General features: G+C 27.7%; 3 protein-coding genes across 4 annotated transcripts; 2 read left to right on the top strand and 1 right to left on the bottom strand.

The window, feature by feature from the left end:
- Positions 1 to 4,618: 4,618 nt before the first annotated feature.
- LOC128960312 (uncharacterized) lies at positions 4,619 to 6,292 on the bottom strand. The gene is made up of 4 exons (XM_054306384.1): positions 5,848 to 6,292; positions 5,532 to 5,783; positions 5,115 to 5,202; positions 4,619 to 5,045 (listed from the first exon to the last, which is right to left on the bottom strand). The coding sequence occupies exons 1-4, from the start codon at positions 6,209 to 6,211 to the stop codon at positions 4,619 to 4,621; spliced, it is 1,131 nt and encodes a 376-aa protein (XP_054162359.1). The 5' UTR covers positions 6,212 to 6,292.
- A 544-nt stretch (positions 6,293 to 6,836) lies between these two features.
- LOC128959408 (meiotic recombination protein SPO11-like) lies at positions 6,837 to 8,868 on the top strand. The gene is made up of 3 exons (XM_054305352.1): positions 6,837 to 7,750; positions 7,841 to 8,350; positions 8,416 to 8,868. The coding sequence occupies exons 1-3, from the start codon at positions 7,025 to 7,027 to the stop codon at positions 8,866 to 8,868; spliced, it is 1,689 nt and encodes a 562-aa protein (XP_054161327.1). The 5' UTR covers positions 6,837 to 7,024.
- A 3,814-nt stretch (positions 8,869 to 12,682) lies between these two features.
- On the top strand, positions 12,683 to 19,207 carry LOC128960486 (rapamycin-insensitive companion of mTOR-like). Of its 2 annotated transcripts, XM_054306579.1 has the most exons (9): positions 12,683 to 13,175; positions 13,668 to 13,715; positions 13,784 to 13,949; positions 14,137 to 17,440; positions 17,495 to 18,184; positions 18,238 to 18,412; positions 18,478 to 18,628; positions 18,697 to 18,835; positions 19,018 to 19,207. In XM_054306579.1, the coding sequence occupies exons 1-9, from the start codon at positions 13,118 to 13,120 to the stop codon at positions 19,123 to 19,125; spliced, it is 4,839 nt and encodes a 1,612-aa protein (XP_054162554.1). In that variant the 5' UTR covers positions 12,683 to 13,117; the 3' UTR covers positions 19,126 to 19,207. The 2 variants fall into 2 exon arrangements, with proteins under 2 accessions (XP_054162554.1, XP_054162553.1); XM_054306578.1 differs by having other exon boundaries at positions 14,137 to 18,184.
- The last annotated feature ends 159 nt before the right edge of the window (positions 19,208 to 19,366 follow it).

The raw sequence follows: 19,366 nt of genomic DNA, 5'->3' as shown, positions 1-19,366 counted from the left end.
ACTCATTTCACATATCTTTATATAGTGTACCAAAAAAGGTTAACAACATATAGAAATACACTATTTTCAAATAACAGTACATAATTTATTTGTTTAATAATTAAAAGTTAATAAAAGTAAATTGTATTTTTTATTTAAATTTGTGATTTTGACATTTAATCCAATAAACATCAAATACCTTATAGTTTACACTACTTACCTACTATAGTACCTAATCTACTATATATATATACTGTATACCTTTAAGCTTAATTTAAAGAAAACAAATTATCGTTATTTAATTTAATAATATAGATTATTTTAAATACATCAAATATACTATAATATTAACTTAACTAAATTTCAAAATAATCAAACTATGGGTAATGTATTTTTTTATTAAATAACGATTCAACGAATATATAGCGTATAATAATAGGTAGATATCGATTAAATAATTAATGTGATTAATTCAAATTATTCTAAAACGCTTTTAATACAAATGTTTACGATATTTATTATATTAATTTAAATATAATACTCAAAATTTAGTAATTTTTATAATATTTTTAACTAAAAGTGTGATCCCAATAAGTAATTATTATTATACATGGTTTCACTATTCTAAACATAATTTTACTTTATTATAAATCTTATTCAAATTGTTTCTTTTACTCAACAATATTATTTCAATAGTAAAAGTATATATTTGATTGTGAACACAGTTATTTCAAATGTGCACTTATTTATTTCAATACTCAAAACATTGCTTTATTATAATACATTTAATAGTTATTAAACATCTTAAAACTCACAAATACTTTATTAAAATTTTCAGATTAGGCGTTGTTCACATATTACGTTCGCACTTGAGGGGAGGGGGGTCGGCCAAAGCGAACTTTTGCGAACGAGGGGGAGGGGTAAAGTCTATAAGAACGTTCGCATTTAAATAATGAATGAATTTAAGGGATTAATTTTGAGTAAACTTAATCCTTTGATAAACGGTTTAATAACTAATTTTGAATAAATATATGACTTTTGAATAATATTAATTTATTTTATTATTTGATTATTTTAAAAGTGAAAATAATTTTATAAAATATTTATTTAAATGGTGGGGGGGGTTAAGGACATGCGAACGTAATTTTTAAATATCATTACATGCGAACAATTGCGAACATAGGGGGGGAGGGGGTCTAGATTTTTTAAAAACTGCGAACGTAATATGTGAACAACGCCTTATTTAAATTTTGCACTCTTTTAAGTTAATATGATTTTCTTTAAAAAATTAAATCCGAAATACATTTGTAAATCTTAAACAAAAGTTTCTTAAGTATGTAAGTCTTGACTAAAGCAAGAGTATTGAAATAAATAGATTCACTTTTGAAATAATTGTATTTACTATCAAATAATTGTGTTTAATATTGAAATAGTTTTGAAATACTTTGAAAAAGAATAGTGAAATCCTGTAACTCTTAAAAATATAATAATTAGAATATTTATTATTTAAGAATATTTAAAATTAAATGTATAAATACTTAATTTTATATAATCATTGAATAAAATGATAATACAGTAGTATTATAGTATTTATCTTATGTAAAAAATATTATTCAAAGTTATGATATTATTATATCGATTAATAAATCTCTGAAAGATTTTTATATTAATATAATTTGTTTCTCAATAACATTTAGTAATATCTGTATTTCAATTGAACTACTATTAAACTCTAGCTATTATATGATAGACTTTTGATAAATCCCTAAAATATATAACATAACAAAAACAATTTTTTATGACTTTTTAATTTATAATAAACAATGAGTAAAATAAACTTACCCTTACTCATTTAATTTGCACTAGTTTATATATGCAAGTTAATTTTATAAAGCTTAATAGTAGCAGGTAATAACAGTACCTAAACATAGGGACTTAAATTATACTGGTACATTATATTATTAATTATAATATAATTAGGGTTAAGCAAGGTTTTCAATTATAGGGATTGACTTTAATTGGATTTAGACTTTATAATAAAAAATTTCAAATACAGGTCAAGTAAATGTTGACTATTTATATAAAAGTGTGAAGGGGTAAAATTGGAAAATGTTGGTATCAGGAGGGATGAGTTTACCCCCTATTATTTTAATTTTTTAGAAAATTTTTAAAAATTATTTTGTTAATTAAATCAAAAATTACTGTTTAAAATAAATTCATTAATACTTTTTGTACACTAAAAACAATATAAGAAATCAAAAACTTTTATTTATTAAATTCATTTTTTCTCGAAATATCGATTCTAAACATATTTTTCTATATATATATATATATAATAAATAATAAAATATAATTAAAATAAAATAAAATATATAAATAATTTTGTAATTAATTTAGTTTTAATACTTTATAATGATTATAATATTACTAATTTGCATTGTATCACATAATAAATATAAAATATCAAAACAAATGTAAAACAACTTTATATATAATAGTTTCAAATTTATAGTAAATTATGGTTTCAAATGAATAACACTCTTAGTTGTTATATTAAGGATGTCTGCACTCGACTGATAAGGAAATTGATTTTCTCCTATAGTGTAGTATTATATTATAGTAAATGTTATTTTTATAAGCTTTGCACACAATATACTACTGTATGTTGAATATAGCGTACAAAATAAAAGACATAACCAGTGATTTGAGTGAGTTTTGTGCTAAAATCATACATTTATTCAGTCAAACATTTAAATAGGATTATACTTTATATAATCAAATATATAATACAAATATAATATAAGCGGACTATCGCTTAAATTGTGTTAAGATTGTGGCTTTAAAATTAAATTATTAGTTTAAGACTTAATTATTTGTCATCCAATGTCCGATAGTGGCTATGAAAATGCTTGAAACCATTATTTGGACAATTTTTATATATTTGATGACAATCTTAATGGTCTAATATTTGACAGTAATTGATAAAACTGTGTGTTTGTGTCCATTTTTAGGGATAGTCGTGATCATCCTATTTAAGTAATTTAAATGTCTATTTCTCAGGCAATTTAATGGTACTAAACATGACTAGTAAAGTAAAAGTTGAATTCAAACTAAACTACAATATATATCTCAACCTATAATAACTGTTTAAATCCTTAAAACAAATAATCGTTACATTGAATGTTAATTCATGGATTTAAACTACAGTACATACTGTATATAGTATTTTAACAATAGATATTACAGTAGTATATATTAGTGCATCACTATTTTTTTGTAATCTGATATCTATTTTTTATCTAAATATAATAATTTTTATTTATTATTTCAAAAATAATAATCCCTTTTGTTTGTTATTATGCGCTATCACTTTGATGTAAATTATGATTGAATTGTGAAAACTATGTGAAAAAATAGTAATATTTATTTGAAGATTATTTTTATATGCGATACAATCGATAGACACATCTCTGTAAACAAAGATTAATTCAATTGGGTTCACGAGTATTGGATTTAAAGCACAACATCTCATAATTGTATTTTTTATTATATAATGCTTTATATAAATATAAGTTTACAATAATAGCGATTTTCGACAAACTTTTCAATGAACTAAAAAAAGGACTCGCATTTGCTAACCGCTCCTTAAACTGCTGGTGCAGTGATATGAATGCGTGAATTGAGTGCACGCGACCTGCCGTGTGTTGCACCCGCTCTTCCCTATTACTGAGCTATAGATGCATATATTCAGTACTATTGGGGAATCAATCACTCATTAAAAGAGTGTTTCAATTTTTATATGATATAACAATACGTTTTTCATAATTTTATCAAATCAATTGGTGACACAAATTTGTGATTAATTTCCTTTCAATATGTAATATGCCTTTTCATAGAAGTGTTGAAACCATGAATTTATAATAAAAATATAGGGAAAGGCGTGTGTCTCGGTATGGTATGGATAACATCACAGTTATATCAGTTATATATACTTTATATATATATATTAGCGTTTCAGTAGTTTTCACAAACGATAAGTGTTTGGATCACTTCACACCTAAACAATTAGGTTTCAATGAAATACTACACATATTTATTTTCATTTGAATTTCATTTATTTCTCATAACATATAATTTAAAACACACACATTTCAATACAATTATATGAATATATTAGCATTGAAATGGAAAGTTATATTCAATTTGTTAAATCTATCGTATATTTATAGCCTTTTTCCTCTCTCTCTCTCTCTCTCTCTCTCTCTCTCTCTCTCTCTCTCTCTCTCTCTCTCTCTCTCTCTCGCTCTCTCTTATACAATGTTAATGTGATGCTTTCATTTAGTATCAAAAATTTATTAAACATTTTCTCACACTTATAGCTAAACATTAGAAAACAAGTCGTTTAGATGTAATGTTTGTTAACTTTATTATTGAACACCTCATCAATTCTGTCTCTTAAATATTATTTAATCGACATTTTATTCAAAGACATATATATATATAAATATATACAATATATATATATGAAAACAAATAATTCAATTGTCAGACAAAAGTGTTTGAATATTTAGATAAAATTGTGATAATTTGCTATTAATAGTGAATGAATGGCACAATTTGTTGTAATAAAGTTTAATCTTTAATCGCTTTCATCGGCCGAAACACTACTAAGATTTGATTCTTCAGTACTTAATAGAAATGGTGAATCACAGTCCCTGAGTGGTGAACTCGATGGTGATTCGTGTCCTTTATTTGTGGTACAGCCATAAAATCGTCGTTTTCTTGTATTTTGTTTAGTTCTTTGATTGTTGTGGACTCTGTTATGTTCGTTGAATCGATTAATTAACTCATGAGATGTCTTATTGCCATTTAAATCACTTATAATATTGTGATTCATCTCAATTGGCAATCTTTCTTCTTGTTTCTGATAGTCGAGAACAGCCATCAATAGTTTAATATATTTGATGGCAAGTCTTAGTATTTCATTTTTGCTTAATTTCTTGTCGGGAGGATATGTGGGCACTAGTCGTCTGAGGTCAGCAAAGGCTCCGTTGACGTTCTGTTGTCTGCAGTGGACGGCACTTGTATTCAATTGTAGCTTCAATTCAGTGATCTTAAGTGACTATAAGACTTACCTCCAGCGCTCTCTGCTATTTGTGAATATACGGCGAACAGCCTTTCGTGGCACTGATGGCACTGAATCTGATGTCTTGCCTAAAGAACCTATAGTTTGATTCAAAATAAATCTTTAAATATAATAATATTGTAATACCAATAATAAACAATTTATCATAAATTATATTAATTATCTATCAATAATTCATATACTGTTTATTACTATTTTAATGAATTTTAAAATATAATATTATATATTATAGTCAAGTCTATGTGAAATCATAGTTTTAATATATAACTTATTCAAAGAAAACATTTATTGCAACTAATATACCAATAATAACATGATTTTCTAAAATTATCAAAATATCACATAAATATTTATATATATAATATAAATTAATGTTAAATTAATAATAAAATGATGAATAAGTTACCATTTGATGACATCTCTTGATATCTTCTTTTATGAATAAATCGATGTTTTTGTACAATTGATGAGTTATTAGTAAAGCGTACAGAAGTATCATTCATATGAAGCGATAATCTTTGTAATGGATATGATGTGACACAAGTGTTGTTCATATTTGTTGTATTTGCAGACAGAGGCCAGTCATCTATTATTGACTCTTTAAGTGTATTTCTTTTGGATAGTGTGTTAATTGTGGCCATCGATGATGTCATTACTTCTATAAAGCAATACATTAAGCATAAAATAAATGTTTATGAGGTTTCAAATTATAAGTTAATTACTTTTCGTGCATTTCATGACATTTGAATCCAAGTCATTAGTGGTGATTAGACACACCTCCTCGTTATCAGTCATTTCCATATCATTGATCTCATTCTTGATGTCGCCATCACATGTCATCACAGATGGTGTACCTAATGAGGAGCCACTTGTAGTTGAGTACGGCGTGTGAGTAGTGGTCGAGTCTGACAGTGTCTCCTCTTCTAAGTCGTCGGACACAAGCGATCCCCCACTCGAAGATGTGGCCAATGGTTCCCATATGTCTACCGGTCCACTATTGCTCTCTTCTTCCTCGTAATTGTCTGCATCTGACAAATGAGATACCATTTGATACATTCGCTTACTCTTCAAGTGCTTCTTAGACATGATTTAAAAAACTAATGACAATTCACTTAAAGTGCAAATCAATAGTTAAGTCAATCACTGCATTCACACACCGTTTGGCAGTCTTTTGAAGCAAAGTTAGCCCAAACTCTTGAAATCTATATTATAGACAAATGAGAGTCAAGTGATTGAGGGATGCATTGGTTGGGCGGTCCTCTCGTAGGCCGTGCGCTACAACTCTGTACTCAATACATGTTATATAACATCACTTATTGATTGCTTGTAAATGTATTTCATTGGCTATACATTACTTAATACAGTATTGTATGTCATTTAATGATTTGCAAAACAACTATCCTTTAATTGATCTTAATTTATATTATATGATTATTTTATGAATAAATTTATTTTATTCAAATGTTCAATTAATTTGTATATAAAGTATATATAATTATTAACAAGTATTTTGCAGTTATTCATACTCTTAAATAATTTATGAAAAGTGTATCAAATTATTTATAAAGTTTTTTAATGTTAGGCAACAATCAAAACTCACATTTACTTATTGTATAGTAATTACTGTATTAATACAATACATGTATTATAGAAATAGTTAGACATTATATACAATGTTAGCACTTATTAGTGTCACTACAATACTATTGCAATGATTAGAACATTTAGAACATAACTTACAATAGAATGGATTGAAAATCGAATGCATTGTTGTATTGATTGACTCATTGAATGTCACAAAACAATTGTCTCAACAATTGTCACAACAATTGATCCAATTTTTGTGATATCATTAGTGATGACAAGTAATACAATAATACTATCACTTGAATCAATCAAATGATGATCTCTTGCAAGCGTTTGTTTGAGTCGAAAGTCAGACCAATTGATGTGAAACGAAACCGATTGAGTGATCCGAAAGACTTGTGGTCTGTTATGCCGTGGAGTACGACCTGTTGTGACCACACAGTGACGCCATTCACCGAAACCATTCATTTCGAGTCATTCTCATTCAGATATGACAAACACTTTTTGGATCAACTCAAACAACTAACCAATGAGTTAAAGGTCTTTACTAGCGATCAAACAAAAGCCAAGTCACGGGTCTTCGGCAAAGATATTACACACAAAACAACAGCCATTGAGAAGGAGGCTCTCATCGAAAAGATTAACAAATATATCAAAACAATCGATCACTTCTTAAAGGGTGGACACAGAAAAACAAAGAAAAAAATGAATCAAATGGTCACTCAATCACAGATAGTCTGTAATGAAAACAATGAGCCAATCATTAGTGTTGTCAATGATGTCGACAATCAACCAAATGAGTTGATCATTGGTTCAGAAATAGAAATATTTAGTGAAAATGTATCACAATTTATGCGACAATTTATTGAATCAATCGGTGAATCCGACTATCGTTTCACTCAATCAAATGATAAATATGTGATTAAAGATTCAAACGACAGACCAATTAATAACTCAAATGAAATCAGAAGTAAATCAGAAGTAATGCGAAATATGAATGAATGCAAAGACAGTGAACAATATCATCCGACTCTTGAGGTATTTATTGGTCTATTATTTAATCTTTTAATAATAATAACTTTGATATTTAAAGATTAGTATTTAATATAATATGTTATTTGAAAACAGATCGTCAATCGTCATAAATGGGCTAATACTAGCTATAAGATTGGAACCGGTATTATACTTAAGGCTGACCCGCAAAACAAAGTGCGGACACAAAAGAAACGCCAAAAACAGTTAAGATTTGTGTTGCAGAAGATTAAAGGTCTTATAGTGAATGACATCTATTGCACTAAAAGAGATCTTTATTATCAAAATGTTATGTTATTTGAAAGAAGTCAGAGAGTAGTGGATGAAATCATTGATGACTTAGCCTGTAGTTTACGTGTGTCACGAACTAAGCTACACATTGCGTCGTCAACTCGTGGTCTGGTCTTCGGTCACCTCAAGTTTCAAAACACTAACGGTGTATACACTGATTGTTTGAGTTCACCGAACGGTATCGCAATTCCCAACGATACCGAAAAACTATGTCGAATGCATACAAATGCAAGATTTGTTCTAATCGTCGAAAAAGATGCCACTTTTCAACAGCTCATTGATCTCCGTATTCATGAAAAATATCCATTAATTATGGTATTAATTGTTATATTAATTTTTATAACATTTTTACATAAATCAATTGGTATTCAATGTAATAGGTCACAGGTCACGGTTATCCTGATCTCAATACTCGTGCATTTGTTCACATATTATGGAATTCTTTTGAAATACCAATCTTTGGTTTAGTTGACGGCGACGCTCACGGACTGGAGATTCTGTGTACTTTCAGACACGGATCACTTGCTCTCTCCTATGAATCACCAAATCTGGTCGTACCGGCCATTAAATGGCTTGGAATTCTTCCCATTGATATTCGTGACTATAAATTGAGTCCAAATGTTCAGATTCCTCTTAAAGACAATGACAGAAAAAAGATCGAAGACTTAAAGGCAAGAAAATATATGTTAGAGAACTATCAGTGGACACAACAGCTAAATATTTTGCTTAAAATCGGCAAAAAAGTTGAAATCCAGTCATTAGCCGAACACTCGCCTACTTTCCTATTAGATGTATATTTGCCGTCAAAATTAAGATACGGAAAATGGATTTAAGTTAATAATTATTTAATTATTATAAAACTTTTGTTTAGACTATATATCTAATTTATTTTTAGTTTTAAAGTTTTTAAATATTTATTAAAATTATTTTATAGTTTTTTTCATTTATAAATGTATTATATTTTATTATTAATACTGTACAGGTGTACAGTATATATTGCATACAACCGGTAATGTATTTAATACAAACTTATATTGATAATTTATCAATATAAAAATATTTATAAATATTAAACTTAAATCCGAAAAACAGTCTTATGTTAAACATTTATCAAATGCAAAAAATTGATACAAAAATCTATTGTGTACTCATAAAATAAATTTCAATATAAATATAATAATATAATTACATATATTTTTTGTGAACAAATGTTTTTATTTATTAATTTACGATTTGAATTTATATTACTTAAAAAAAGATTAAATTGTGAAAATTTATTTAACAGTAAATTTTTTAATATTTTAATGAGATTAATAAAAAAATACATAATTATCCATTTAATAGATTTAAAAAATAAAAACATTACTATTATAGAAATTGCAATGTTTTCTTATACTTATAATTCTTGTATTATGCTTATAATTATTTATATAATATATTATAGTAATTGATTGTATTTTACAATATAATAAATCAATGAGAATATTCACGTGAAATTATATTACCATAGATTCTAATGGACTAAATTAGATTATTTGAAATTTTCATTATTACATCATTTTATACATTTGTATCATTTTTTAGAAACAAAAAATGATAAAATTTAATATCAATAAAATTTTATTAATTATAACTTTAGAGTTAGTTATAAAAAGTTATAATGTTTTAGCTGATGTGACCCAACTGTGCTCTGATGGACCAATAGATTCTGCATTTACTTTCATGAACTATACTTATATTACAAAAGGCTCTAATGTTTGGGTTTTTACTAATAATGACATTAAAACAATAACGGGTCCCTTACCTATAAGTGGTGTATTTACTGGAATAGACATTAAGTCAATTGATGCGGCATTTCATATAGTTCCTGAATACAGCACTGATACGAATACACTAAAAATGCTGAATTTGATAATTGCTTTTAAAGACAACAACTATTATATATTTCATTATATGGATAACGGAGGCAAAGAATATTTTTTCCGCCTCTATAATAATACACAAGGAATTCCTTATAACTTGAATGTTGGTAACGGATCTATTAGTCTGTTGAAGTTTATACCACCAGTTCAACGAATAGATGCCACAGTTTTAAATGGCATCATTTTTGATGCCTATTTCTTTGTGGGAACTGATGCCTACATTTTAAACTTCAAAACATGGGTTAACTTAACTGCCAATCCTATAAAAGCTAATATGATTGACTTAATTGGTGTCAACGAAAAGATTGAAGCGGTGTTTCAAACGGAAAACCGTCAATTAATGATCTTTTTTAATGGTTACTACTGTTTGGTTGATTTAAGTGAACTGAAGTGTACCAAACAATTATTGTCACAATACTTTTCCTGTCCTTCAAACAGCATGTCTACCGTTTTGGACATTTCAAGCACTTTAGTGACAAATGATAATGATTTGCAAACAGAAGAGAAGTCAGAGGAAAGATCGTCCATTTTTATCGTTTTTCTTATCATCGCTGGTGTTGTTCTCATAGTGATTGCATTGACACTAATTATCTTATTTTTGGTAATCAAGAGTCAAAAAGATGATAAAAATCAGAAATCAGGTGTTGGCTCTCAAATGGATAAAAGCACTACATTTTCAAGTGCTTTCAGTCCTAAACATAACACCACCTAAACATTAAATCTTATTTATATTTATTTATAAAACAATGAAATTTAGATAAATATTTTTATATTAATTTATTTTTTAATACCTTTATTATATATATTATAAATACTGTATTATTAATCTAAAAATTAATGTAAGTTATTAAGTAAATTACACTTTATTTAAATTTTTAGTTTTGTCCAATAAAATTTTAGACATAAATTTTAGTTATTATATTTTGAAATAAATGCTAATGTTATAAATAAATAATTTTGTAGCAAATGTTGTTTAGTTTAAACTAATATTATTTATCAAAAAGTTAGTACAGTACTTCAAATTGAAAATAATTAATTTTTAGATATTAATATAAATAAAACTAATGAACCGAAAATTTTTATATCTAAAGAATTGTTACTTCAAGAAATAACCTCAAAAATTATATTATAAATAATTTGTATTATAAAATTATTATTTATATTGTACTTAATTAAAAAATACAAAACCTAAAAACATATAGTTTAATTATTGTATTGCCTTATTGTATTGAATTTTTAATTTAAAAAACAATTTATTTATTATTTATTTAAGTAATTTATAAAAAGTAAACTATTTTCTAAAATCAAAAGCTTAACTGATATAAAATTATATAAATATTGTTTTTCAAAATATCTTATTATAAACATATAAACATTATGAGTATTTAAATAGTCTTTTAATACATAATAATATAATAATAATATATAGTAAATGGCAAATATTGATGATAACACTTTTATTGCTCCACAACAACTTAAATTAAGTTATAATTACAAAATTATATTATAAATAATAGTACAACATATTTGTTTGAAATGATTGTAAAAATAAATGATTGTATGTTTAAATAATATTTATGATTTGATGTTTTATATTAAGTGTCTTTGCATTAATAATTGTGAAACAAAATACTAAACATTTTAAATTATGATATATTAATATGTAATAAATTTGTTGTCATATAATAATTTTAAAAAAAAAATGTTTATTAAAGCTCATTAATTTTTATCAATCTTATCGTAAACTAAATGATATAATTTTGATAGTTATTGTATTTTTAAATAAATAAAAGTAATGTACCGTATATTAACATATTATTATTAATTCAAAAATGATCCAAACTATAATTAATTTGAAAATAAATATCAAAATCGATTAAAACATCAGAAATATAGTCTAAATTTATATTAATATTAATTATTATTGAAAATAAATATATTTACTCGTAAATGTTAGTATTAGTCTTGAATTTTATGCATTAATAAATACTGTATATTACAACTAAAATTATATTAATAACTATTTTAATAAAAATAGTAACACAACCGGTAGTATCTATTAAAATTCAAGCAAACAATTTTGTACAATAAATGTATAATAAAATGTATAATATAAATGTAGATTTATATCTATATAATAGAGTATATATAGTGTTCTTAATTAGTAGATTATATATTGATAGTATTAGTGAATTAAATTAGTTAAAATAAAAAAATATTTAATACATTAATCAATAATATATTTCTAATTTAGCATATATTGTATGATAAATATAAGTTTACGATAATTAAAATACTATTAATATATGATATGTTAACTACAGCACTTTACATACATATACATATAAAGTATTAAACATTAAAAAGTTTAAATATATATATATACTGTATATATACTGTATAAAAATTATATTATATTATATTATTATACAGTATATACTGTAATATATACTATATATATATATATTCCCTTAAGTTAGTATAAAAGCATAATTTAAAAAATAGGCTATTAAAAAACATATACTGTATATTATAGCGTTAAATATATGAATAATATATAATATAATATAATATATATGAATAACAAATTGTAATTTACATATTAATTATTAATTAATAATACATAGTAATAGTGTAATACAGTATAATGTATTAGTGTTTAAAAGTGGCGCAAAAACGACACGATATTTGTGTTAATATTAAAATCATTGAATTATTTGATTGAATTGATATTATATTCAAGTATTGAATGAATGAGTTGTTTAAAAGTGATTACTATTTTGATTAATGATTGATTCAAATGAGTCAAACATTAAGTGATTGACAAACAATTTGAATGACTTTTGTGATAATCACTGCAAACAACACACCATTGATGGCATCAATTGCTATATGACTTTCATCTATATATCATATTTACATTTAGTTGTTATTATCAACACATCCAACACATGATTGACAATAATGTGATATACCGTATGAATTGACTGTTTGTTATCTAATGTCTAACGAAGAGTCTATTGATTATCAGTGAGTCATTGGTGTCATCGATGGTAATGATGTCTTGTGTCTAATTAAATGATTGAATGTCATAGACTGTCATTAATATAATTGTTTATAAGATAATTAATGACCAATTGTTGTATTAATTATAACAAAAATGTCTTCAATATATCGATACAACAGAAGTAATTTGAGGAATGGAAGGACTCCAAGAAGTAATTATTATAATTATATTACAATTATATTACAATTATATTACAATTATATTACAATTATATTACAATTATATTACAATTAATTATAGCCTATGTTTACACATAATATTTACTAATATATCCATATTATTCACATTTTATATCTTATCTTAAATTAAATGATTTTATTATTAGTATTATTTGATGCATTTTTATAGCAAATAACTACAATAGATATTATTACTAATATAAGTAATGAAACGATACAATAATAAGACTTACATTTATTATTATCTATTGATATAACCATTAAAATTGTCAGACATTGTAGACTAACTTATAGTGAGATAACATAGTTTTTTTGCATTTCTTGCCAATAATTGTGTGACTAATTGGATGCAAATCTATATTATAATTAATAAATTGATTGTTCAAACATATGATCAAAACAATCAATTTTTAGATTTATTAATAAAATGTTTTCATTAAACAAATATTTTCGTCTTTTTTCAGAGCGTTATGACAGCGAAGACGATAACATTGCTATTGATTGGTCTAAACGTTAGTATTTAATTGTCATTGTTTTAGTGTATTTTGTTTAATAATAGTTTGGTTTACACTTAAATTAGCTCTCAATGAGAGCCTTCAAGAGATCTTATATAACATCACCCGTAAGGATGGTGTGTCAAAAGGGCAGCGTTTGGCTTATCTCAACTGTTTTACCAAATTCTGTACAAAAGTTCAGTCCATATCTCAAGACATATGTGGCCTTACCGTTGAAGAAATATTTTGCTGGTATTTATGTTTTATGAAAAATATTATAAAATGAATGATAAAAATATGCAAAAAGAAGATATTTTAACGGATATTGAGTTTTAATGCGTTTTCAATACATGAGTGTTTTAATCTTATTTGTTATCAATTTATGAAATACAAAATCAATGAAAGCTTTTATTGACACTATTTTATTATCCAATGACAGCATACGAGTTGCACTCTTTCATGAGGCCGGAGAAGTGAGAGGTGCAGGTCTTCGTGCGATGAGATACCTGTTGCGCGACGAAGAATCAGTGGAAGCCTTCTGTCGAGTGAATCTACCACTACTTATCTGTCGGTCTATTGATATAGTATTAGATAACCGATTGGAGCGCATCCAAGCTCTACGTTTAGTCCGTCAACTGTTATCTTTAAATCCAAAGAAGTTTCCGTTAGCCATAACTCGTTGTTTAGTGTCAATAGCTAAAGATGGTGTCCAAGAAAGAGATATGTTAGTGAGAGCCTGTTGGGCAACACTTACAGAACTTACTATTTTAAATCCTCAATTAAGTCAAGCATCGGGTGGCTTGAGTTCAATCATCAAAAGTGTTTTACAGTCCAATCAAACTCATAATATAAGTGAAGCACTGATTAGTAGTTTGCTATTTTTGCTCAATTCATCTAAAACAAGACATCTGATCCGTTCAGATCTTGATTTACAACATTTTATTGCCCCGTTTACTGATGTCCACGGATTTGGTGGTGAATTTTGTGATAGTCCTGAACAGAGATTACAACGCTATACGGCCAGTAAAAATGCAATCCTTTCAATACTACGCTCGTGGCCGGGAATTGTATATATGTGTCGAGTGTTTAACAATGATAGTGTGTGTAAAACTAGTAACTGTGCTTATCTTACTAACAATATATATTCAAGTGAGACATTGAGTGACATTCCCAATGGTATAGAAGCACTGATTAATATGCTTCACTTGCCATACACTGAAATCCAGCGATACATTCTTGAGTTAGTGTTTGAACTCTTCAATGTACCGATCCCTGAGTGGACCGATGACTTTGATGTGGCACTCATGTCATCTGATATATCTTCAATGCAAGACATGTGGCATATTTATGATGGTTTTGTTGCTGCTGAAGGCAAGGCTATATTACCATTGATTAGCCAAAATAGAGCCAATCTTATGGATAATTATTTAGCATTAGTATTGCATTCGTTTATTAATTTTGGTATTATTGAAGCCATTGTATCAGTTATTCTCAATTCAAGTGACAGTTGTTGTTCAGTGACGGCAACTATACTATTAGGAGAACTGTTACATTTGTCCAGTTGTTTGTTGCCTTCCGATTGTTCTCATAGGTGCCAAAGTTTGCCCACTTTAATGACAGCATCTATCAGCTCAATGCCCAAAAAGCGTGAATTGGCTAACGCTTCGGTATCTAATCTGAATCGCATTCATGAACTTAAAAAGCGAGGATCTGTTGCTTATAGTCTTTATTTGGAACAATTGCTTCATTTTTGTCAGCCATCAGCACATCATAACAATACTAATAATAAGATAACAAAATCAAAGTTTAAATATAATATGAAGAAAAATGCAGACGAAACTGTTATGCAAATGATTAAAAATTCACAAATTTTGAGACGTGATTATATGAATTGGGACTGGGATTTGATTGATATCATATTAAGATGGCCGGCAGAGGCACTCAAAAAATTAGATGATAACAATCATAAAGAGTTTATTAAAAAGTTGATCCAATTTTACAAACCGGGCAAAAAATTTTCACAAATTAGTAATACAGACGAAAAAGAGAGAATTATGTGTTCAGTTGGACAACATTTGATTGACTTTCTTCTTGAAGCCGATGACTCAAAAATTCAAGAATATATACAAGAATTGTTCGATGATTTAGACGAATGTTTCTCTCAAATAGCTGTCGAAACTCCGCCACAAAATGCAATCCTAAGTCCCGGTCGGCTGTTGAGTACATTAAGTCATTCATACTTTTTATTTATCGGTCGACTGACTAATTCAAGTAAAGGCAAGAAATGGCTCGAAAAAACCAGAATATATCAACATTTTCTTGATTTGATTAGTCTCTGCAATCATGACGTATATATGAAATTAATAGTGTCTTCACTCGACTACTCAACAGAAGTGAACAATTTTTCGCGTACTTTACTAAACAAAGTTTTAACGTCTGTATCGGAAACGGCCAGACTTTATGCAACAAATTATTTACGGGTTTTATTGAGAGCTCGTGCCTCTGATTACAGTAAATGGGCGATTGAGCTCTTGGTTCTTCAACTCTATGATAAAAGTGCTGCTATTTCATTGGCTGCCATTGACATTCTTCAAGAAGCGTGTGATTGTCCTGAAAATTTGGAGCAATTAATTCAATTAAGGCCATCATTATTACATTTAGGAGATAAAGGGCTTCTTTTGTTAGTCCGATACCTATCATTGCCAACGGGTTTTAAATTTCTTCGCGACGCAAACTTTATTGACTATGAATTAAATCGATGGCAAAAGACATTTAATTTAAAATACGTTAAACTCGCTGAAGACGTTCTCAATGAGTGTTTTACGTGTCATATTCGTAGTGAAGATGGAACTTATGGACGAAGAAGTGATAAAAAGGGTTCAAACAATAAGAATGCGTTTATTCCGCCCCATCTTTACGGACAATTGGCGCAAACCTGTGATGGATATGAACTACTTCTCAAAGAGGACTGTTTGTCACAACATTATGATGTAATTCGTTCCCCAGATTTTAGCACTGAATTAGGAGTATTACGTCTGAAAGCATCCCTTTGGGTCATTGGACACATCGGTGCCACACATCTTGGATATCGTTTGATTAGTGAAACAGAAATGATTGAAGTTATTATCAAATTGACAGCTGAATCACCCATTTTGTCAGTCAGAGGAACGTGTTTTAATGTCCTTTGTTTGATTGCCACCACTCCTGATGGTTGTGAAGCACTTCAAGAGTTCGGATGGGATGCTATTCGACATTCACGTCACGAAAAGTTTTGTTTAGTCGAAGAACCAAATGTTGAACGTCTAAGAGGTTTTAGCGATAGCCGAACGCATGCATCTTCTGTAAGCACCGCTTCAAATAATTTTGAGTTGTTTTCAGGCAAAGACTTGGAGATATCAAGTGAAAGATTTGTTTCATTTAATTACAACCAACAGGAGTGCACTTATTCGGGAAGTTTACCTTCTCTTACTGTGGAATCTGATGGCGAATCGAAACATAAAAAAGTATCGCTGCCTTCAAAAGTGTTGCCCCGAGTTATGAGTCTCTCACCACATCATTACCGAAATGTAATTGATTTACGTCCGCGATCTTCATCTGATACACCAAATGCTAAGCAAGAATTACAAAACAAAGATAATACTGATAGTGAAAGTGGTTCTGGAATTTGGTTGCGACAGAAAAGTAATGAATCAGTTGTTCACTCAGGAGTTTTGTCAACAGATATGGATTCTTCGAGTTCAACAGTAAAGCCTGAACGACATGATAGCGGACTTATTACTGATTTTAATATTTTACAGTTGACGCCTACAAACAAAACAAACAACACATACAAACAAAAGACTCTTACAGTTCAGGAAACTCCTAAACGCAAAATTTCCGAACCTTTTGGCGTATTTTATAGTACATTAGTCAAAGATGAAAGAAGTGATAGCAATGAAAGTTCACATAACAGTTCCAATAAGAGTCGTTCGGGTAGTTTTGCCGATTCGACATCTGGTGTCAGCGCCGGCTCATGTGATTCGGCATCACTGACACCCTCTCAGAAATTGAGAAATAATTTGAGTCCAATCGCTAGTTTGTCATCAATAAGTAATTCAACTCAAAGTACAACAATTAAATCTTCTTTAGCTAATGGCATAACTAATACATTTCTCCGACCCGTTTCTAAGATATTTACTTCTAATACTAATACTTTAAATACTAGTGAATCGATTCCTAGTGCTATCGATGCATACGGTTATCAAACTTTAAGAGCTATACAAAAACGTAGAGTTCAGTCACTGTCTTACGCCTCGTTTGAAGAGAGACGCTCTTCTGAAGAAACTGAAGATAATATACGCGACAGAATTGCTTCTGCTATTGCAGCCGTTGAGAGAAGAAATACCCGTTTGGAAAGTACTGAAAGAAGTGATTCTTCAGATAGTGATAACAGAAATTTTATGGCATTATGTTTACCCAAATCACTGTTTCTTATATTTGAAGTCGAGGTATATGACGTCAGATATTAATGAGATTTACATTAAATATATTATATTTACAGAATGGTAAACCAAAAACTAATGTTTCGTTAAAGTTAGAGACGAAGGATATGAAGACTCATTTGGACAGACTTTCTAACGAAGAGATAGTTTTTAACGACGGACTCGAATTTCACGATAACATGAATTGTTTGTTTTGTTTCAGAAATAAAGGTTATTCACAATTGATTAACAATAGTAAGTATATAATCTATAATCATATTATTGAAATGAACATCAATTTAAATGATGATATTTATCAGATAATTTAGTGAACCACACATTTGTGAAGACACCAAATAATGATTCAATGAATATACCGAATACTATACTTAATAGAAGAGAGATTCTTAGGTTTGTCACTAATTTATGCGGATCTGTTCATTCAAAACAAGCAGAACAGGGACTTCTCAAGTAATAACATTTTGAAAATTATTTTTATCGCATTCATTGAATAATAAATAACCAAATTTTGTAAATAGTTTGAAACAAAAGTGTTCGCAAGCTTTTGAAGATATTTGTCTTTATTCTGAGATATGTTTACAACTTTCCACTTATAACTTTCGTATGTCTGCCCGACGTTTTCTTCAGGAACTATTCCTCGATGTCAACTTCAATGAGGTTTGTTTACATAATTATTATCAAATAACGTATAATAAGTTGTCTAAATTTAATTATATTTATTATTTATAACTATATGGTATATCGTTTTAATATTGTCATTACATTATTATTATAACAATTTTAAGAGATTTACTGAAGTTTTAAATTATTTTTAAATAATTATATATATTTTATTACAGATCTTTACTGAAGCTGATAATATTGTGCGCTTATTATCAGATAAAGTTATGACCGTTAATGCATCGGAAAGTGATACAAAATCCGCAAATTTAGCAAAATTAGATTAGATTAGATAGAAATCTGTGATTATAAATAAGTGCCACAAAATGCATTATTATACTTTATATGTAATACACCCCCCCCCCACACACACACAATAATCACTTTAGTGTCATTAAATCCTCAAAACGTATCATAAGATCACTGAATTTATGGTCTAAAAATTATTAATTTTATTTACAAAAAATGCAATTTTTTGCATTAAATTGTACAATATTTTTACTAATTATTTTTATTCTATATTTATTA

The sequence above is a fragment of the Oppia nitens genome, unplaced genomic scaffold, assembly GCF_028296485.1.
Source record: "Oppia nitens isolate AA-2021 unplaced genomic scaffold, nextdenovo-longstitch-racon4-pilon3 scaffold4_pilon_pilon_pilon, whole genome shotgun sequence".
NCBI classification, from domain to species: Eukaryota; Metazoa; Arthropoda; class Arachnida; order Sarcoptiformes; family Oppiidae; genus Oppia; species Oppia nitens.
The sequence above is the reverse complement of the archived record's forward strand: the minus strand, read 5'-3'. Positions and strand labels throughout refer to the sequence as shown.